Raw genomic sequence first — 23,165 nt, 5'->3', positions numbered from 1 at the left:
TACATGAAAAAGAGAATTCTGGTCTATGGAGAGAGACAGGCAATTCCAAACAGCCACTAGAAACATCTTAGAGAATTATCTTAGGTTGGGCTAAGCTTAGATGACCAAAATTAGAAGGCATGACTCCCACATAAGGTATTCCTGTGTGACTTTTCCATTGTGATGTCTTTTTTATTTACCTTCATTTTTTAGTGACACCTTCAGGAGACCTCTAAAATGTTCTGGAGGACATTGGTGTCACTCAAATGTTGGAAGCAAGGATACTAAAACAGAACTCACGTAGGCATACTCATAATTCAGTAGCTGTAACTGCAGCCAGATCCTGCTTTGGCTACAATGACGATTTTTTCCTTATGGCAAATTGAAGTGGCTTTACACTTTCTAAATTGCTTTTGATAGTACAAATTAATACACAGTCATTTCTGATGGTGCATTTTTGCATTTCAGCAGAAGGTACTTCCTAGTGACCAGGGACCTTCTGCCTCCCAATTCTGACATATTCAGCATTCAGTGGAATGCTGGTTTACAGCTTTTCTGCATGTTGATATAAATGATTTGGTGTTGCAGAGCTTATGTGAAGAGATCCAAGCCCATTATTCCTAACTGAAAAGTTAATACTGTGTTTACAGGGTCATACATATCCTCCAAGCAAAACTGAATAAGTTTTTGTTCTTTTTCAGTGATCTTTCCTAGTCCACCTCCTATAAAACCTTCTGATCAACAGCTTCTTCCTCTGTATTTAACTCCAAAACCCCCTGGGCTAAGCATTACACTGGTTTTGGCACAGTATAAATTGGCTTTCACAGTTGACTGCAGACCTCTTCTGTTCCTTCATCCTCGGCTGTTATTGATGAAAGGTCTGAATGAGGGCTTCTGGCACTGATTAGTGAGCATAGCGGTGTGGAAGGAAACGCACCCTGCTTCAGAATAAATGCCACTCTCTTCTCAAAGAACTTCTTTATTCATTCTCAGTTATACATGACAAAGTCTGATATAGGGACTGTAAAGCAGTCACGGATGGCAGATCAAAATTCAGTCAGGCCCGTGATGTTAAGCTTTATCCAGTGAGATGCCTGACATACTTAGTATACTCTAGACCCACTCTTTTAGTCCAGACTTGGAAGGTCCAGTTGGCAATCAGTTGTTTTTGTCTTCTTCTGTGCTGACATGACTAGATCAGAAATGCCTTAAGGTTTTAGCCAGACTTGGTTAGTGTGGTCTTTGCATATTCTGTCATGTCAGAAGAAGCAGCTGTTGATTAGAATGCTTTGTAGGAGGTCAACTGAGAGAGATCACTGAAGAAAGGACAATAGATGTAACTTGTTTGGTATCATGTTTAGGAATATTATATCTATCTTATAATACCATCTGTTAGAAACAGGGAGTCACCTTAGTAGTTTTTATAATCCTGCTCAGGGCTTTTAATGAGAAAACAGATGGAGACCTATTGTACTGTGTATGACTCCTTTAATAGGTGTGCCTCTGGATTGCTGATAGCTGATTGATTGATTCTGGATGATGACATAGTGAGTAGATCTGAAACCTCACTGAGTATCCTGGGATTTGACAGGAAGTGCTCCACTGATTAAAGACATTACAGCAAGTCTTCTGAAATTTGTGTGGTCCTTCAGTTTTCTGGTCCATAAAACAACATCTACATATTGGTGCTTTGCTGATATACATGTATATATGTATATCAGCAAAGAGGGATGATGAAATTCTAGGTAAGAAGGCAAGAATGCTTTCAAGAATTAGGGAGTATCTTGAACTAGAAATTGGCTCAACAAGACTTTTACAGGTTAAGTAAACACTCACTGAATGACTAGGGAGTCGTGGGCAGATACTCTCCTGCTGGACACTTGAGGTTCAAGAGCATGACTGGGGTTTGTTTAAAATTTAGTTTCTCACTGTCTTTCCTATACCTGTCGAGGATCAACTTCAATTTGGCCTCAACATAAGGACAGTCAGAAAAATGTGATCAAACTTTTTAAAACCTATTTTTGTTGACTGTTTTCTTCATTGCCTTCAGAATTTGCAGATACAAACATTTTATCAAGCAATCAGTGACATCACTAAAGCTCTTTTAGTTCACGTTTCCTGTTTCTATGCCATTTGAAACTTTATCTGAATGTTTTCAAGTCTAAAAAACCAACCAAACAAAAACTATTAGCTGTGCTTGAATGCCTGGATGAGATTCATTTGTGTTTTCCATTTTGATGGTGATCTGACTTGTCACCAGTTAAACCAGAATTACAGAACTATTATCCACCAAAAAAGTGAGATTCACAAACATATCTCACAGAGCAGAAGGGCTGAAAAGTATTAGATCTTTATCTCAAGTGAACTGAGTTAGAAATCAAATGCAGACTGAAAGTCAAACCAAAATGTAGACAACTCATTTCTCTGTTTCTGTTTGTGTCTGAGAGGCATAAGGGTCTAAGATATGGCAGAATAAGAGTGGTTAAACTAAACCACAAATTTTGCATGCAGCCTGCCTTGACAGCTTTTTTTAAACCTATTTACTTATCTTCTTTGCTAGCCTTCTATTTGCTGGACTCTCTTCATTAGTTGTCAAATTTCTAATCCTATTTTACACAGGCAGCTAGAGGCAAAATAGTAGACAGCAGCCACAAAATTCATGGTTAATAAGTTTATAGTATGAGGCCCACAGTAGCTTGGTTGCACATAGGTTTTTCTGCCCTTCAGAGTGGGGCTTTCTTGTAGATTCATAGTGCTATTTTAAGCATTTTTCTGCAAGGGGATGTTAAAGGCAGAATGAACTTTTTTCCTGGAGGTGGTCACTTACAAAGAGAAAGGTAAATGAAGCAGTAGAATTGTCATCCATACTTTTGTGATGATAACAAGCACACCTAGGTCTTAATCTAAGTGTTAATGTTTTTATTTTATAATAAATTCATTAATTTTTTCAATACTTGATCCTTTTGTACAAAATGTGATACAAAATCCTCTGTATTGCTGTTCCAAGTGTTTTTATACAGAATACAAAAATATAGATTTATTATCCTGAGTTAGCTGCTCCTAAAAAATTCCAGTCATGTCCTATGGCTGTATTAAAATATTTCATCTTCTTGAATTCATGAGCAAACTATATATTCTCCTCCTGACAGGCTGTCTGACCTACCTCATTCTCATCCATTTTGAAAAATACTCACCCTAGGCAGAATGTTCACAGTGATGTAATGGCTGTCTCTGAAAATACTATGCTTGGAGGTGGCATCCTTTGGAATGACCTATGAAAAATGTCAGCATCTATTGCAAGCCACCTACCATATTTGAAAGATATTTCCCCAGATTTGTCTAAACTGCTTGGTGTAGAAGTTTTATGCTGCTGTTTTCCATCATCATCTATGTTTTAAAAAATTGTTAACAAATTTAAGAAGTATGAATTCAGTTCAGCCAGCCTTGGACACTGAAATAGTTTATTTTTGCAAATGACAGTTATACCTGCAACTGGAAGGACTTCACTGCACCTGATATTCTGATATTCAAGGAGCTTCTTTAGTGTATGAATATATAGGTTAGTCTCTTCCCCACTTTAATATTTTACATCTCTTGTAGAAGTATTAGAAAAGGTATAAATCATATTGTGGAGTTTTAGCATGCTAACAACTTTCAAATGAAACCTAAACTGAAATTCTGTTTAGGCTCTGTATATTCACTCTAATTTTTAATGTGAGACTGGGTTATATGGTGATATCAACACTGGTGCCCACTGTGTGCTATTGCTAAAGTAAATGTCGCTTTGTTAACAATGACAGATTAAAAAAATCAGCAGAAGTATGCCCTGAACCTAATCAGATAAATTCTGATATATCTACTATGTCACGTAGCTTGCCCTACTTTACATTTTATCCTTTTATAAATAACAGCTCTCAAACTTTAACTTTAATTGTTAATAACCTGAGCTATGTTTGAACCAGTAGCCTGAAGTTGCGTATCCCATGACCTCTCCTTTGCACTAGCCAGACACCTCAAGGCAAAGAACTTGCAAGACATTAGCCCTGATTACTTGCTGCAGTAGTGTCAAGCAGATGTTTCATGAGGGTGGAAGCTCAAGAAGTGTTACCAGTGCAATAAATTATACATCTTCTACAGGTTATGTTTCACAGAAGTTTTGTTCCATAGGAACCATAAAGTGTAGCTGAACAGGACAGTCAGCATGTACTTTTGTGCTATTATCTGCAGCTGCAACTGTTTCTGTTCACTTATTAGGACTCTTCAGTGTTGGCGTTCTATAAATCAGGCTACTAGCTGACAAGGAGTGCACGTGCAGCGTAGACTTTTATTACTTTTGTTACTATCCCTTTGGACGGCAAGTAGAATCTTCCTCTCAAGTCAGTCAGCGCATTGGGATACTCAAAGCACTGAAAATAATGTATGAGGAAGTAAAAAAATGCTGTTGGCTGCAAAGTCATGATGATTTAAAGTCTACAGAAGGGAACTAACTCATCTGTCCTTTGAGTTGGACCAAGGATTAATATGGGCCACATTTCTGAAGGAATGATTCTCAAATTCTTGGAAGTTTGTAAATCTCATGGGTTGGGTTTTTTTCATTATTTCCAAATAGGCAGTAGGTCAAGGTTGAACTATTTTAGATAACTCTTTTTTTGTTTGTTTGTTTGAAAACTCTGTGCAAAGTGAACAGAGCAATCTAAGGTAAAGCAAATCTGCAGTTACCTGGGAAGAATGTTAAAATACATGTGAAAATGTAAAAAGATCATGTTTTAATGCCAGAATCTTTCCTGCTGGTCTTGAGGGAATTTCTTCCTTCCCTGTTGGTAGAAAAATGTTACCTACAACAAGAACAAGTATATAAATGACATAACTTCCCAGTGTCCTACAATCAATTTCTTAGCATTATTAATTCAATTATGTAACATCTGTTACAAAAACACTAAAATATTTTAACATTTCTTACAAAGATTAAACCAAAAATTTCTAGTATTTGGGCCTTGCGGTGTAAGCATATTTTATAAGCATTATAGTTGGTTATTTTTATAGGAAGGTGTCTTTAATTTATCTGTTTCTGAAAGAGGAACTCCCCCAGGAATTATTAAAAAATATGAAACTGAAAATTGTAAAAAAGTGAATACAGTATTCTATATCTATACTGTGAGTAAAAATTTCAAACATCTGTTATACAGAGCTAAGTCTCATAAAAAGCATATTGGAATTTGGTTCTCCAAATGCTTATACTCCTTGAAAATCAGACATAGAAGTGTACTGGCCTGCAGGACACAGGTTTGCTGCTGTATGGTGGTTTAACCCCAGAGAGTAGCTCAGCCCCACACAGGCACTCTCACACTCCCTTCTGGTGGGATGGGGAAGAGAATTGAAAGAGTAAAAGTGAGAAAACTCATGGGTTGAGTTACACACAGCACAAATCCAAAATAGCCCCATACTAGCTACTATGAAGAAAGTTATCTCTATCCCAGCCAAAACCAGCATATACTGTTTCAGCCTTTCTTTTGCTTCATGCTGTGAAAGTCAGCAGAAGTAAGAGAGGCTACTGATAACCCTGATGAGTAAACTGCGTATAACCCCATGATTGCAGCCAGAACGAACAGGAGTCCCAGATCCTCTGCTTTCTATGTTTTGGGTGAATACTCAACACTGAGGCCAATATATATGTGAGGGTTGCATAACACATAATGATCATAATTGAGGTAGCTGAAATTGCAAGGCTTCAGCAGGCTTTATAGAAGACTTGAGATGCATATTTTGAGTACCTCTAAGAACATAAAGGAATGGAGGATGCAGGAGATAAGAATAATAGTGTATATTTTACTCAAGCCAAACACATGCACAGCTGGAGATTTTTTCTTAATTAAATTGCAAAAAATATAAGCTAACAAAGTAACTACCTGAGGTCTTATTAGACTTAGCATTTTAGTGTTGCTACGTCCAAGTACTGAGCAATTTGCCATCCCATTCATAAAGAAAAGGATATTTTTGGATAACCACAAGACTCCAGCTTCTGGAGGAAAAGCATAAAAAGTCTGAAATCTGGAATATAAAGAGAATTTGCAAAAGTACTTAATGTGTAGATCTATTAATGATTTGTATGGAAGTCTAGCTAAATGACAGTAGATACTCCTTGCATTGAACTGGCTTTGTTTCATTCCTAAATAAATGGAGATGTTGATAATCTCATCAAAGGGAGCCCCAAAGCTGACAAATGTGACCAAGAAGAAATCTGGAAAGGCTGTCTTTATCTTTCACTGAGATATTGTTTCATGATAAAACTGTTCAGAATGAAATGTCAATAATGAGATGTATCGAACATTGTTGACTATCAGGTTATAGAACAGGTTCTACAGCTGGGGCACTGTCATGGCATCATGGTCATCACTCTTTTCCTGTTGCTTTCTTTTGAGGAGTCAGTTTTTCAATTTTTTTTGGTGAGTTAAGGTTAATAGGTGGCTACTTTTTAGGCAAAGTTGCTCAAAGTTTTTCAGTAGGGGAGTTTGCAGTTGGAAAATGCATTTTCATGGAAATTAAGTGTTTTATAGAAACATTAACACCAGTGCAATCCTTTGAAGGGAAATAAAGGCAGTCAAAACAATGCCCCATGTTTTGACTTGATCCTACTAAATGTTCGATTCAAAGAGTATAAAAGACATTGATTTACACTTTTATTTTTAATAGTTATGTTACATTAATATATATTATGTTTATTATGTTAGTATACATTATTAATTAGTATATATTAATATACTAATGTTTAATCTTAGGATATTGAAAAAATAAATTTACCAACAAGATCTAATTTAGGGAAGATTTTTTTTTCTTATATCAGATAATAATAGCAAATCACATCCTATCTCTTTTACGGAAGTTCAGGAATCAGTGGATGCAACCAGTTCTCGGCATCCCTCAGTTTAAATGTGAGATTTCTTGTGAGCAGGAATAGTTTATTTGGGAAGAAGCTGGTCTACATAGCCTACCAAATAGACTAATGGATTTTTTTGACTGATTTAGCTGGAAATACTTAGTCCATAATTACATTTTAGGTAAGAAATTGTTCATTCACATATCTGGAATACTTGGCTGATTGTATTATCTGGTAAAGATTTTTGCTATATCATAGCATGTTAGATGTCAGGCAGTATTTGAAGTTGGCCATGATGCATGTTCAGCAGGAATTATCTTTTTTGACATAAATATTAGGTATAACATGGTGTTTCCAAAATATAATTTGGTCCTCTTATTGCAGGAAGAGTGTGGGCTTATGTGCATATGGGGGGCATATGGCTGTGTCTATGAATATCTTTGAATTACTAAAATTATGTATGCTTTGAACTTTTCATCAGTTTAATTTTGTCTTTCATAAAGAACATGTCAATTATAATTTCCTTTAAAGTGAGTATTTAATTTGGCTAATTGACAGCTGGCTATACTAATTGTGATTTGATCTAGTTTTTGTTGTGTCTCTAAAGGAACCAAGATCTTGATAACCTCATCAAAGTGAATCCAAGTTCTTTCACAAGTGACAAGAAGTAAGTCTTCAAAGCCTCTCATGCCCTATGTTTCTAAGGCAGTGAGTAGTTTGTAACTATGAGAATGTCAGAAAGGTAATGTTGCAAATCTGTAAAATGTTTATAGATTAATAAGTAGCAGTCCTTATACAGAATGATGGATAGAAAAATACAGATTAATTAACTGGCATGTGCACTATCAGATGAACAAATAATATCTGTGGCAAGCTTCCATACATGCCTTATATGCTTCCCCAATAAAACCATTAAAGAAAAGTTTTAATATAGTCAGAGAAACAGAATTATACAAAATATTGTTGGACTCATGGATGACAAGTGTTGCCCCAAAACGGTGTAGCAAAGCATTTCAGTCAGCAAGGGCACTGATCCGTAAAGAACAGCTTGAACTGACATTTTTGAACAGCACATCAGTTCAGTGTGTTTCAGGCCAAGTATCTTGCGGTCTGTACATAGCCCTTCAGCATACGAAAAGGGAGGAACTGCCAGGGTACTGTGATAGTAAGAGCTGTGTAATATTTGTCACACCTAACACTGAAATTCTACAGAAAACTTCAAGAACAGTACAGCACATAAATATTGCCAACATGTGTTCATCTATTTTACAGTAGACAACCTCACATATATGCATACATACATATACATATATGTACACTTAGCACTAAGCTATGTAGTAGTACACTTACACTGTAAGCTGAGTATGATTTTTTTGCAAATTTTCATTCACAGAGAATTTATCACGACAGAGTCCAAGACTTTGGGACACTACTGAATTTTAGGAGACATCCAAAGTTTTAAGATTAATAAATCTATTATAGATTGAAGTGACCAAGTTCACAGTTTCACAGAGCTAACAGCCTTTTGCTTTTGCGCCCTACTTCTACCTAAAGAGAATGAGGGGTTTTTTACATTAGTTAGAGTGCTTTTCATAGGTCATTCCGTTCTCTCATTCACTGAACCATTTTAAAATAATTAAAAAAAAAAAAAACCCCAGAGGAAAAAATAGCCACTAGTTTAAATGTATTTATGAAATTAAAATATTTCCTCATATGTAAACTTTGTGAGTCTTTGGATGCTTACATTTTCAGTATAAGTACAGGCATAATCAGTGCTTTAATTGTTAACTATGATGACACAGGGAGGTAATTTCTTGTAATTCCAGAAGCAAAAATATGTGGACATTTGGACATATTTTTAGGTGTCATTTTAAGAAGTACAAGTTTCTTATTTTAAATAAAAACTTTTTTTTTTTTTTTTTTTTTTTTTGCAAATTAATGATGCAAGCAAGGATTAAGTTGCTTTGGAGCCTATAAATTAATACTAAGTTCTTTGAAAGTTCATGATTCTCCTTCATTATCTTCACTGGCAAAGAACAATCTTAAACTACGGCATTGATGTGATTAAACAAGGCCTTTTTATTTTCTTGGTTGTATTAGATAATATTTTCTATCTAATTGTACAGAACTTTACCTTGCTAGTGGAAAATTGTAAACATACTTTCTTATTATAAGTACTTATAAGTATAATATAATATAAATAATATAATAAATAATATAATATAAATACTTATAATAATATAAGTATTTGCAAATTTTTAACATAAACTTAACTAACAATTTACTTTTTTCTTTGTAAATGTGTGCATAAATATATTTCTTTCTTTTACCTATATTTTCCCTCTCCCCAGATAGGGGGAATATTTTAACAGTTCTATTTGTCTGTTATTTCAGAGGAAAAGACCTTGAGGATTTTACTGGAATAAATACTGCTGGTCAGAAAAATAAGAGGCAAGACTGTCATAACCTTTCTCTTATATACTTATAAAATATTTGTGGTTGGTTGGATACTAGTATTAATAGGTTCTATTCTGTAAAAATCATTAGAGGAGTAAAAAACTAATATTTTTATTTGATTGAAACTCTAGATAACTTTTTAAAATTCCTCATTAAATACAGGCTAGTAAGCATAAAAAATTCAGTGTGGAAGAAGGTAGTACTTGACTTTATCTTACTGGAACTCTAAACAGCCAGTGCATGACCATTCAAGTTCTTTAAATTAGTGTGAAATGATCTGTCAAACTAAAATTTGTCCTTTAAATACAAAAGAGGAGTATCATAAATAAATTTTTTAAAAATCCTTTTTTTTCTTAGTATCGTTATTCATTTTCAAATGAGAAACAGTGTGGCTTTTTCTTAATCTTAATTCTTCAATGGATAGCATTATTATTTTTAATTACAGACCATTTAATATAAAATATTAATGTAATTTTATACGAATATATTCTATAGATTGCATCTGTTAATATATGAAAATATGAATATGAGAAAATATATCAAATCAGCTTTTTCACAGCCAATGATTTACAAGTTACTAGTATAAATGTGGTCATATGGTCCTAGAGAATGTATACAACCCTAGACAACAGCAGTTATAAGAGGGATCTGGGCTGGATATAATGGCAAAGCAATTAACACACTTTGGTAGCCATTTCCATAGCTCATGGTGCTGATGCCTGCACCGAATGAAATTATATTATCAAGTTAAAATGATAGAGCCATAGTCAGTTTAGAAGATGTAGGCAGGCCGTTCGCCTGTAGCATGGCAACACAATGCAACACAGTGACCATGAACTGAAACGAGAGATTCAGACTGGATATTAGGAGGACTGTCCTGCAGTGGAGCAGGTTGCCTGGAGAGGTTGTGCCCTCTCTGTCCTTGGAGGTTTTCAAGACCCAACTAGAAAAAGCCCTGAGCAACCTGGTCTGACCTCAGATCTGCTTCTGCTTTGAGCAGCAATTTGATCTAGAGACCTCCCAAGGTCCCTGAATTCCAACCTGAATTATCTTACAATACTACAATGAAATTAGCATTTTTTAGTAGTTTATCATTCTTTTGTAGTGCCACACTGGAGAGAAACTGAAAAATATTGAAGTTTGAACTGATAACTCTTACTTCATAACTAACTAAATACTTATGATATGAAACAATTGTGATACATACTCAGTGTAGTTAGGAATCTTCCTTGTGAAATGCATATAATGTCTTCTTCTTAAACATAAATAACTCAACCCATTTAATATGTTTTGGCTGAATAAAAGAATTGATTAATTCTGAGGTCTTTCTCACTTTCACAGAGATGAGGACCTTGGTGGTCACACTGAAGTAAAGTCTGCTGATGACCAAAGTAAAAAGCGGTGAGATTCAATTCATAGTTCCCTCTAAAATTTAAAGAGCCAATATCAAGAGTTGTAGCTGTTTAGTGTGATACCAGAAAATGTGAATTCCTAATACAAGCAAGCAGAATTTTTATAACTTGATTAAGATATCTGTATTATTTCTAAAATGTGTCTGGTTAACCAAATATAACAATACAGATGCATGCATTTTGATAATAAGCAATGACTCAAACCTATAATCTCTTGTAGTGAATGAAAATGCCTGGTGACCAGATGCTCCTAAGTAGTTTTGTGCTTATCTAGGTGTTTTGTGAACTCGGCTGTTCAAAGCTTTCTCAAAGAAAATAAAGTAAATGCATTCATACTTTAAAAGTTTCACTGCTACTACATTTCATTATTTGCAAAAACTAAGATACATTTTGGTCAATTAAAGTGAAGTTAGTATTACATTTTTAGGTACCATTCTGATAATATCTTTCTGAGTCTTCTATTAGTTGTACATCTAAACGAAGAGAAAGAACTTAGCTATCTGTATACATAAGCAGTTTTTCTATCTTTTATTATAAAATATTTTTATCCTAGCAGTCCCATTTGACAGTCTGACCAGAGGTGAATATACTGAATATCTATGGTGAATGAGCTTCTCTTTTAGTTCTGAAAGGGGGCCTGCCAGATTAGGAGCCAAGCACAATAGAGGGTGCTGCTTCATGCAGCATGCTATGCATATAAAACAGTGACCAGCACTGAGCAAGGTTCATTTAGCAAAGCTTCAGACCTTGGCAAGCTCAATGAAATAAATCAAGTTGCAGCCCAAACATACAGAATTAAGGTTTATAATCATCAAGTTGTTTCAGAATATAACCTTTGGCAGAACCAAACAAGAGCAGCCTTTGTCTGAGCTGCTTTGTAAAATCATCAAAAACATTATTAGCACTTATTCCTGAAATCCTATAATTTGTCTGACAAGGTTTATTTTTATGTTTGGTTGCATGTCATGTTTGAGGCAGGGAAAACCACAGGAAACAAGGTTTCTTTTGCTTGAATCGTAATCCTGCTTTTTGAGATAAGAGTCTATGTATCTGTTTAGCTGGTTATTTCTAATAGAAACATAACTGTAATATATCTAAAAAAATAAAATTTGGAACAAAAATATCATAAAAACAAGAACAAAACATTATAGAATACTGCCAAGAAAATGCAGAATGTTATCAACCACCGAGACATTACTGCACAGTTGAAAACCTCAGTGGGAATTTTGAGGAAATTAGAGTTCAATTAAAGTTAGATGAAGTTTCTGATATGAATAAATCTACCAGCAGAAACTAGAAGATTTAAAATTATAGGTCAGTAATTCCATTATTTTTCACAAGCAACAATTTAACAACAGTAAGAAAAAGATAAATTTTTTTTACCTACAGTTTCGAGCCCAAGATTCTACATTTATGGCTGTAAGTGTAACTGAAAGCTGCATAGATGAAAATTATTTCTAAAAAGTGATTGTTTTCTTGTTGTTTGGTTTCTCTTTTTTTAGGATAACTGAGCAAGCATATGAAAATCATCCAAGGGCTCCAAATAATCTCCCAGAAACAAACTACTCCAGTGACAGTGAAAGAAAGACCAGGTACTGTGGACAATGAATTGAGAACCATAATGTCTAAAGTGCCATTTCTTGCAAAAAATTAAGAGAAACCATCTTTATGCAAGAAACTTCAGGGATGTTTAGAAACCTCCCACTGGTCTCTGGAATCATGCCAGCCTGTTCCAAATTCTGCTTCCAGGATCCCATGCACAGAAGCCCACAAAGCATAGCTCTAGTGCACAGAGCAGGGAGCACAAGACATGCCCTGTGTAGCTCTAGAGATATAGCTGAGGCATGAAATTTAGGAGAGCAGTTAAGACAGAATTCTTACATAGCCAACAGAGGAAAAGCATTTCCTGCATGTTAGATACACCATGCTCTCAGGGAGCTTATTTCTTTCCAAGGCTGTAAAGAAAACATTACACTTTTCACTCAGTTGCTTTGTTAAATTCCTAAAACTGTATGGGATTAATCTGAACCCATGTATCATGTATCATGAACCCATGTCTTATCCCAGTCACTGAAACTGTAACATGGGTTTCTGTTTTTTTGACCAGGTACAAACTATTTTAAAAACCATTTCTCTTGCAATATTCTTGCTCTAGCTGGATTCTGTCTCTACAAGCACATGTACTGCAAATTTGAGTGAAAAATGTTATGTAGGGGTATTTAATAGAACTAAATAAACACCAGGTTTGTTGGTAACAGGAAATCATTGAAGAAAAGGAAACAATATATTTTTCTTCACAGTTAAAATGTATTTTCAAGGAATATGACAACAAAAAACATAATATATAATTCTCGAATAAAAGATATTTTGGGATTAGGAAAACCTCTATTCAGTACCAACTCACCCATCTATGTGGCTTAAGTACTAATGTAGACAGGATTTTTTAAAGACATAGTCCTATATGTAAGGTATTGCTGTATAGTGGTCGTGAACTGCCTGAGTCAAGGCTGATGACTTGGAAGGGACAGGAGAAATCTTTTCTTGAGCCTTACCAATAGGGAAAATAGCAGCCACACTCTGGTACTTTATGGGAATTATGGCCAATGTCCCAGTCCTTAAACTTATGCACACCTGAGCCTTGGTGTGTGTATGACTGGGCAGAGGGTCTTTGATCTCTCATTTTCTTACATTTGCTGTAGGAGGTTGGAGTACAGTAGAAATTTGTGTATTCTGAAACTCCTGCATGGTCTTGAAAGCCAAGCCCATAAATTGGCTGAGAATAAAAGCAAATCCAAACAGCAGACAATTTTAAGACTCAAAATTAATGTTCAACACAAAAATTAATTAGCATTTTGCAGACATACAGCTTCTGAGGTGTAATATTCTGATTATCTTTAAAAAATAAAATAGAGAACAATAATACAGGAATGGCAGGGCAAAGGATGTGCTTCAATATGCAGTGTTACTTTACACTTGACAAAATGTAAGCCCTACTTGAAGCTCTAATCCCAATTTAATTCATGAAAGTTTACTGAATGAATGGTCTTTGCAGGTTATTCTTTCAGGGTTTATCCAATAGGATCTACAGAGTATTTATTGTTAAGTAGTTTGCTGTATAAACAAGTCACACCATAGCAGGTAAAGGGGAGGGTGATATGAACTGAAAGAAGGGACTTGATGAGATATGCAGCTCTCAGGCTACATTCTAGCTCAATTTTAACTTAGTGCCTTCTCAAGCTGTCAGACTATGCATTTATTTGAAAAGTTTCTGAGTTTCCTCACACTGCAGTTGGAAAGACTAGAAACTGATGCTTTGGAAATATTTTTGCTGTAGCTTCATAGGTTTTTGTTCTATACAGTAAAATTATTTTTTTTAAGATGGGGTTATATATATATATTTGTGTATTTCAACCATAATATTGTAGCCAGTTATTAAGATCCAAGAGACACTGTTCTCTACACTAGGACACTAGGAAAATATTTTCTCTAGACAACTTTCTGAAAGATAAACAGTGTTATTTTCAGGCATGCTGCATCTAAATACCCATATTATGTTGAATGTGCAATGCACAGTACTCACTTTGCCCTGATCTCAACCTGCATTTAACTAGAGGATTTGAAATGTCAACCCAACTCAGCACTAGATTCTGTAGCTAAATACAATGAGTTAAATGGAATATTTGGGAAAAATAAGCTTAACAAAAAAAAAGAAGCACAGACAGGCCCTTACTTTATAGGAACAGAGAGGTGATATTCCTATGCCACTTTTCACTATAGGCAAGAAACTTTAGGCACTTACACCATCAATATACTCCACCCTGTGATGCGGCGTGCACGTGTCTAGCATGGTTGGGGCAAAAATAGCCAGAAAAACTCTTTCAAAAGGCAATCACTCAGCTTCAGTTTGCTTTCCTGCTTAGTAAGCTCACTTTCATCTTGTAAACGGAGTGCTGGGTGCTCATTTGAGGAGATGCTTTCTCTGCGGTGAGCAAACCCAGTTTGCTGCATTACTATCAAATAACAAGCATATTGTCATGCTCTATGAAATATAAATAAAACATTTATCATTTAAGGTTCTCATTAACTGTGCAATTTTAATAAATTTCTGGTGTTACATAGAAATTGAATAAGACATATATCGACATTACGAAAACCAGGTATGTAGAAAAGTGTATCTGGGCTGTGTAACACCTCACACATGCATGTTATCCGTCTGTTATACTTTCCCTGAAAAAAAGACATGTTCTTCAAATACATATGGTTATCAAAAGTTGTTCTTGACATTGCTAAACATTATTCAAGAGTGATACGAAACATGTAATAATTACCATATACCTCATGAACTTCTGGAGGAATAGGATAATTAAATCAGTTCAGAGATGTTCCAAACATGTAAGGCAATATGACTTCTTCAGCTGTCACATACATGCTCATTTCCTTCCATGCAAACAAAACTGACAGTTACGCAACTAGAACTGAGACTGTTAAAAAAGGAAGTGATAGTTAAATTCAGTATATTCCTTCCTACTCTGATACGAGGAACAATACAGTTACTTTAGTGAACACAAATCACACATTGAACAGCCTGTATTATAAAGACCCTCACTCTACTTTGAAGGGACATGTTGTAATTTTGTTTGGCTGTTTGACAGGTCTTTGAGGACTAGTGAAAGAAGGGGAAAAAAAGAAAAAAATGCAGCGTGTCACCATTTCCTGATATGTATCATTTAGGCTGGGATATCAGCGCAGGCAAACACAATACCATCATGCAGATTTTGCTCTATGGCCTTGTGGATTTAATTTTGAAATGTTGAAGAATCAGTCTAAGAACACTGTATTTCAAATTTATGCTTTTTTATTTGATATATTTTTCTTGATGGTTGTGAAAATACAGAAAAATAACTCATCACCAATTATGATGATTTTTTTTACAAGCATGTTACATTAGTTAAATTTACATCTTATCATCAGTGTAGTGAAACCTTTAAAAATAAAAAGTACCGTTTAATGATTGCTATGCACTCACTGCTTCACAGCAAATCATCATATCGTGCCTATGAAGAAATAACTGGAAATACTATCAAAACTGTTTACTCTACTTCTGACCGGTAAGTACACATTAATAACATTGTAGAGTATCAAAGGACACAGACATTTTGCATAAGCGTTCAAGTGTTCAGACAAAAGAGAGCAGTGGAAGTCACCATTAGGTTTGTCAGACAGCTTTTCATACAGAACTGCCTTTCAGTAGGATCTTGCCATCAAATCATTACCACAGCTCAGCAGCCTAATATTATGCTAGGCTTGTCACAGCTGACATTTTAAAATATCTATAGAAACAATAGACAATGCCTTAAGTGATAGAGTTGGCTTTGTGATTCTGTAGCTTTCTACCTCGGGCAGCTGCTTACTCTGCAAAATTTCCTTCCTTTGTGAGAATGGTGTCTGTAATGACCAACTTTATGTACGGATGTGGAAGAATAGGTTCACATGACAATGCAGCTAAAACCTCCATGTTTTCACACCAGTTAAGATATTCCCAAATATAAGAAGAATATTTGTTCAGTCAGTAATATCTTACCTCATGGAAAAAAAGAATTAAATGTGCCCACTATTTTCAGTTCAGATAATTTGGATAGCCCCATTACTTGAAAATACCTAATCAGAAAAATTTGTATCCTTTCCAACGTAAGTATATTAACTCCAAGAATGATTAAATATTAGTACAATGGTTTATCATTGAGTGGAAAGGAGCAAGACCAGTTGATTTTGTAGTGCAAAACCAACACCAACAGGTGTATCTAGAGACAGTACAGATTGATGTCACATGAGAACACAAAAAGAGCTGAGAAAATTTTAAAAAATATTATTGTTATGAATACCAGGTAGGCTGTTCTATACATGTGTCCACTATAACTTCCATGAAGGTAGGATTTCTCTCTGCAGTGCAGAAAATTAAAAATGTTTTCAGGCGCTTCCACAACCTGGAGGAGAATACTACGTCAGACTGATCAAATGATGGCAGTTTAAATTCAACTACCCATTTACTTCTGTGATTAAAACATTAAAATCATTACCCTCCACTTCATCCCCATTTAGTGTACATGCTCTCAGACATTCAGCAGCTTAATACAGTCTCATTGCTGTTTGAAATCATTCAGTTCACCAAAGACCATTCTTTTTTATCAAGATATTTTTGCTATTTGACAATTATGCTCAGCAATTTGCCCATCACAGGAGATATTACACCTGTCAACTAAAATGGAGGGAATATACACATGACATTTCTCCATTTATGGCCATTGTACAGTATACAAATGTCTTTCCCATGTAGTGCACTAAGCTTATCAATTTTCTCCTTGAGATTTCAATGGTAGCTCTTTTTCTGACAGCTGATGTTATATTATATACACAGGAGTATAATTGGAAAAGATATATGTACGTACTGCAGGAAGCCCTTGGGCATAGATGCCAAAATGATCTTAGATGCCTTGCAAATTTGCTGTCATTCAACTTGCTTCAAGGTAAGAAGATTTCACCTGCTATTAAGAAATATAATTTGAATGTAATACCTGCATTATATTACACATATGATAAGAGTGTATTTAGGCCTTAGGCCTTCTCCACCTGGGAGAAGAGGAAGGCTTGCACACTGGAGAAGATTAATGTAGTCTCTCTCTCTCTCTCGCCCCTATACAATCCCTTCCTCTTTCTTTCCATCTCCCTCTTCTTCTACTCTCCCTCTCCCTGCCTCTTCTTCTCTCTTGCAACCACAAGGAGGATAAAGGATGCTGTGGAACATGTCCTGAATGTCCTACACATTTATAAGCCTTTAGTTATACATGCTTCCAGTCTGATATAGTGAATTATATCATACTTACACTTTCTTCATATTGTAAAATTTTATTCTATTTTTTTTAATGAAGTTTTGTAGATGTTCTTGATTAAGAGACATCTAAAACCATGGCTTGTGCAGAAGCCACACTCAAAGGCATTAGTAAGAGGTATTTAAGCCATAGAGGTGAAATAACTTTAGTTTTATGAAAGCACAGATTAAATTTTCCTTGCTTGTCATTCCAAAGCCTAAGCCTCAGCCTAAAATTCACTCCTAAACTTTTTTCAGGGTATGCCTACGAGTGCTCAGTCCTCTAGTATATTTTCCTTCTGCCTCATTTGTCTTAATACTGCTTGCATCTCCACACAGAGTTTGTTGTTCTAACAAACAATACTCGGCAAAATCACTGCATTAGCATAGCTCATTTTTCTGCCCAGTCTTGCATAGCTTTTACTTCTGCTTCTGACAGCAGTTCTTTTACCTAGTTAATGCATGAAAAGTAACCCAAGGCAGAACACAGCTGTAAGGTTGTACTTCACATGTATGAAGTTACATATGCTTTTTGTCTCATATGGACTTTCTGAGCTCTGTGAGGACTAGAAATGCAATTTCTTCCATGGAAATCACTATGTAATACCTCCTCAATACTATTATTGCAAGTAAATGCAAGTTCTGGTTTGCTTCCATTCTGAAAAGACAGATCAACCCACATAAAGAGGAACGGGCTTTGTATGCATTTAGGAGTGTTAACATGTTGGTGTTGCCTGAATTATCTGTTAAATATTCAAGCTTATTTTTAAAATTATATTCCTTTTGCTACCTATTCCCAAGTGGAGACCTGTCTGGCCAGCAAAACTCAGCTTAAGTTTTGTGTAACTACACATTTATGAAAGCACTGGCAAAAAATTAAACATCTAATGTAGGTCTGTGGTTCATGCTTGTAGTTATGTATTTAGCTAAGTAGTGCAAATTCTCGTCATTAATATTCATTTAGCTCCTTACAAATACCCTGTAGATTTGCATGTAGATGACAGCAGTATAAGGTCTTTGTTTCCTTGTAAAGGTATACACCAAATGTTTAGTGAGTAAATAATCCAAATTGTAGCATTTTTTCTCTGTACAAAAATGCTAGCTAATCTTGCTGATCAAAGCTTTGAAAACGTGCCCATCCCTTTGCTGATTTATACAAGGAAACATTAAAAAAGTGAAGAGAGCAGACTGTTTTAAGAGTACCTTAATACTAACAGCTTATGTAGAAAAGATATAGAAAAAACATAGTTCTGGAAAACTGGAAAAAAAAAAAAAAGTTGTCTAGTACTCTAACATGTTATGCTAATCAATACGGAGTGCTCAGCTGCAATTACATACTAGCCCTAGTGAGCATGTGTAACATAAGACAATTGCATATTGTCTGGATCCTAGATCTAATCACTTATACTGCCTTTAAGTCCATGGTGCTGACATCACACAATTTCTTTATTCATTTAGCTGCAAAGTGATGTTCAGGGTAAGACTGTTAATTTTTAATTTTTATAATTAAGATTTTTCAGTCCAAATTTATCTGAATAGAGAGCCATTGTGAAAATTATGGAAAGGCTTACAGCCTTTCTGGGATGGCGGACAATGTGGTTACTGAATTGCACTGTAAAAGTAATGCTGATTTTCATTTATCAGAGGATAAAATATCCAAAGAAACCAGAACTTGCTATTCTTTTATTAGATTAAAAAAAAAAAAAAAAAGATGATCTGGATGTAAAGATTCTGGTTTATAGATTGAGTTACTTTGCTCCTTGATCCATTGTAGGCTTTCCTTGTGATCCTGGGAATTCAACCTCTGTGTTTATCTGTGTATTTTCATATGTGGAATATGGGCGATGCTTCTCTAACTCAAAAAATAGATTTTTGAGATATTTGTGAAGGCAGCATCCAGATACTGCAATAATGGGAGATTAAGTAACATAAAATATTTAGAAATAAGCAGGTTTAGATTCTTTAAGATCTACTCTGAGTTGGATGATTAAATCTGATTATGTTTCTTTTACGCAACGAAGAAAGAAAAGGATCTCAAAAGGGTGACTCATCTTATTTTAGAATAAATTTCTAAGCTAAGACAGAGAAAGTACCCTTTGGAAATTTCTGAGGGAAGGAAGGGGTTGGTGAGTATAGCGAGAATGTGGGGAATGAGTTGAGACTTAGGTATCTGATTTTCAGATGCCTAAAGGTGAGATATTCAGATGTTTAATTTACTGTTCATTAAAAATACTCTTTCAGAGTTCAGATTTGATGATATTGCAGGACTCATAACCCCTGTTCAGTCTGGGATTGCTTACTTCCTAAAAGACAGCATGCTGGGAATTAATATTAAAGAGTTTCGTTTTAATTTTTCTTGTTACTTTTACCTGTGTGTTGAAGTGTGAAGTATGTAAAAGACCACTGGAAGATCTGAAAGCAGGAGACAGCATTTGGATTTACAGACAAACTGTGCATTGTGAGCCTTGCTATTCCAAAGTTAAAGGTAAGATGCAAGATGTATTATACTGAATATAAGAAAAACGATGTAGAGAATGTCATTCAAATAACTTCAATATATTACAACAGAACTACTGCTTTTGCTCGTTTCTGCGTACTTAGACCTTTTCAAAGTATTTCATTCAGTAAGACTGGGCTGCTTAGGATGATATCCAACCTCAGGTTCTAGACACGATAATTAGCCTGTACCAGTGAGGGAGATTTCTTAAGGTCTCATTGTAATCTGTAAATTCCTACCTGTGCAGTCAATGGAGACACCTACAGTGGGGCAACAGCTTCTTGTCCTGAAAGTGACAAGAATTGCAAGGCCATCTGAGAATCAGGTTGTGCTATTGAAATGAATAACCAGGGTTCAGAGGTATTTTCATCTAATGTAGTCATTTTGACCAATAAAGAGAACATACAAAATCTGTTAAATAATAATGAAAATATTATACTGTGAGTACCATTCTTACCTTTGTGAGGAGCATGGTGAGTAAACAAATGTGCAAGGCAGTGAAGAATGATGTTTTTGCTTTATTAATTTTTCTAGAAGTTGCTAGATTTTTAAGTCTTCTCTGTTCACGGTAATTATTAATTCATAATACTATAAATAAGTACCTCTGTACCAAATAAAGTCAAATGGAAACGTAGATGAAATGCTCTGATAAGCTCATGTTCACCCGTGTACTTCTGAGATAGGATCATGTTAACTAATATTAAATTAATCAATTCGTTTTATTAAAATACTTTGTGTTATTATGCCATTGCAAAATTTTATCGGAAGAGTGAATTTTGTAATTAATCAGATTATAAAATTAATATGTCATTATGACAGTTGTAAAGCTGTAGGAAGACATACCAAGGGTCTGTATATTAAGCATTATAAATTGACATCTCCTATTTCAGCAAATGACAAGATAGGACAATCAGACTTCAGTAGTTTTTCTAAAAAAATAAATTGATCTAGCGTATCCTTGTGTGACATTTAGAGAATACCGTTTTGCTTGGCATTTCTGATCAATCTTTTCTCTCTTGCAGAAAAATGGATCTACTAATTCTGACATACAAAAAGCATGATAAAGAAGTTCCACTAGTGTTTAGTTAAGTGTATTGGCCTGTTAATTCAAACCACTATGGAAAATGATTTATTTTTATTGCTAGGAACAAACACTCTTAAATGCAGTCCTACTGCATGGTTCCCAAAGGAATTCATTTCATGAGAATTTAAATGCCTTTTCATACACACATTCCAGGAAGCAAAACAAGATATCATTCACATACTCATCAGTGAAACTGCTAAACTGTATGAAAAACTAATCATAATTTATTGACATTTTCTGAACAGCAGGACATACCTACACATATGTTTTGACGGGCTGTATTCTCTTTACTGAAAAAACATCTCCTCAGATATAAAGATCTGTTATCTTTATACAGCATGTATAGGATTAATCATCTCATCAAAGATTAGTCATTTAAAAGACAGCTATTAGGGTTTAAACTACTATTTTCATACAGAGTAAGGTGGGTTCACTCTATACCTTTGAGGAGAGACATCAATCTCCAGTGGAAGATTCTTCCCAAGTAACTTATATGATAACTTTAAGATGGAACAAGTCATCTCTGGAAAATGCATCTCTATTACTGTAGAGGGATTCTAGAGAAAAATTGTTAAAGGGTTTTAATTAGAAGTATCCCACTCCATGTTTGTAATTCTGGTAAATATTGTATCACCATTTTCTTAAGAAGTGCACACTTAATAGTTGCCATGAAATCATGAAATACATACTTTGCATGACATTATGTTGTATTTATCTTTCCTACTTTATTAAGCTGACTATCTAAACACCTTGGATGGATTCATCTGGCCTAAATTTAAACATCTACAGTGTAGACATCTACTTCTAAGTTACTTGCCCTATTCTGTCTTTATAGTCATATAGAGAAGTAGACATTTTTAGGAAGTGATTCAATTGGTCAGATTGCAAACATTTATTTTACCTTGATGTTAACCATGCTGTGAACGTACGTCTTACTTTCCATGGTTTGAAAAGGAATCTGGAGTGAATAGTTCAGATTTCTAGACATCTACATTAGGCCAGATAAACTCCTTCCTTTGAGACTACAGTGAAAGCATTTTTTCCCTTTTGGACAGCATATGCTTATTAAAGTATAGAAACTGAAAGAAGAGTTTGTGCTTTGTTATATGTTTCCACAACACTCAATAGTTACCTGCCTCATTTGCCTAAAATAATAAATAGTTCAGTAATTTACTGGACAAACAAAGGTGTTGACTACTGGTCTCTGCCATGAGATGTTTTAGATCATGGTTATTCAGAACTGATTTTTATCCCTTACATCTCAGCTTAAAAGGACTTCTTGGATATGACCATGACCGTTAGAGTGCTCAGAGGCTGCTGGACCTGAGCAAGAGCTTAGAAGGGTGAAAAGTGCGAAAGCCATAGATTAATATTAGACTGTTGAATGGCTGTCCCAGCCAAATGTTCTCTCCTCGTCTCACTCTCAGTAGTGGAGACAGGAGGTATGGATGTCTGTGTAATTTAAACCATTGGGCCTGCAGCTGAATAATAACGTAATCTGTCTTGCCTGTCTTAAAGGATGCTCAGACTGAGATGGAAAGGAGCCAGGAAGCAGTAGATAGTTTGTTAATTTTATGAAAATTTCTTATGAATTAATGGCAGTAGCTTTAATAAACCTGTTATTATAGATATTTTTTCTGGTGTGTGCCTCTTGATGATGACATATTCTAGTTAAACTATACCTATTATTACCCTGTGCTTTACCAGCAAACAATGAGACCTGCCCAACAGGTAGAGAATAACAGTGGTGAAATTTTAATGTTGGGGTCACAAATTTGGTCCTATTCAGAGGCCAACAGTTATTGCTAAGGCTTAGTTACAGTGGAAGATGTTAGATGTTCATCTGAGCCAGCACATTATAATCCAGGATTTCCTAGTGTTTGAGGGGATGAGAGATTTTAGTTCACTCCACTAGAGACCAGGAGCAAACCCTGGATCCGAATATCTTCTACTTAAATGCTCACTGACAGAGAAGTAGCAATAAGAAACAACAAACA

General features: G+C 35.1%; 1 protein-coding gene across 1 annotated transcript in view; it reads left to right on the top strand.

The window, feature by feature from the left end:
- Positions 1 to 22,798, top strand: part of SCEL (sciellin) — a 50,098-nt gene extending 27,300 nt beyond the window's left edge. Inside the window, exons 10-16 of the mRNA XM_074816725.1 lie at positions 7,461 to 7,520; positions 10,652 to 10,711; positions 12,225 to 12,314; positions 15,759 to 15,830; positions 17,138 to 17,246; positions 19,970 to 20,072; positions 21,107 to 22,798. Of these exons, the coding sequence (XP_074672826.1) occupies positions 7,461 to 7,520; positions 10,652 to 10,711; positions 12,225 to 12,314; positions 15,759 to 15,830; positions 17,138 to 17,246; positions 19,970 to 20,072; positions 21,107 to 21,123 (511 nt within the window). The 3' untranslated portion in view covers positions 21,124 to 22,798. The remainder of the gene's footprint in view (positions 1 to 7,460; positions 7,521 to 10,651; positions 10,712 to 12,224; positions 12,315 to 15,758; positions 15,831 to 17,137; positions 17,247 to 19,969; positions 20,073 to 21,106) is intronic.
- The last annotated feature ends 367 nt before the right edge of the window (positions 22,799 to 23,165 follow it).

This window comes from Strix aluco, chromosome 2 (genome assembly GCF_031877795.1).
Source record: "Strix aluco isolate bStrAlu1 chromosome 2, bStrAlu1.hap1, whole genome shotgun sequence".
NCBI lineage: Eukaryota > Metazoa > Chordata > Aves > Strigiformes > Strigidae > Strix > Strix aluco.
Note: the sequence above shows the minus strand (reverse complement) of the source record. Positions and strands in the feature narration are given on the sequence as shown.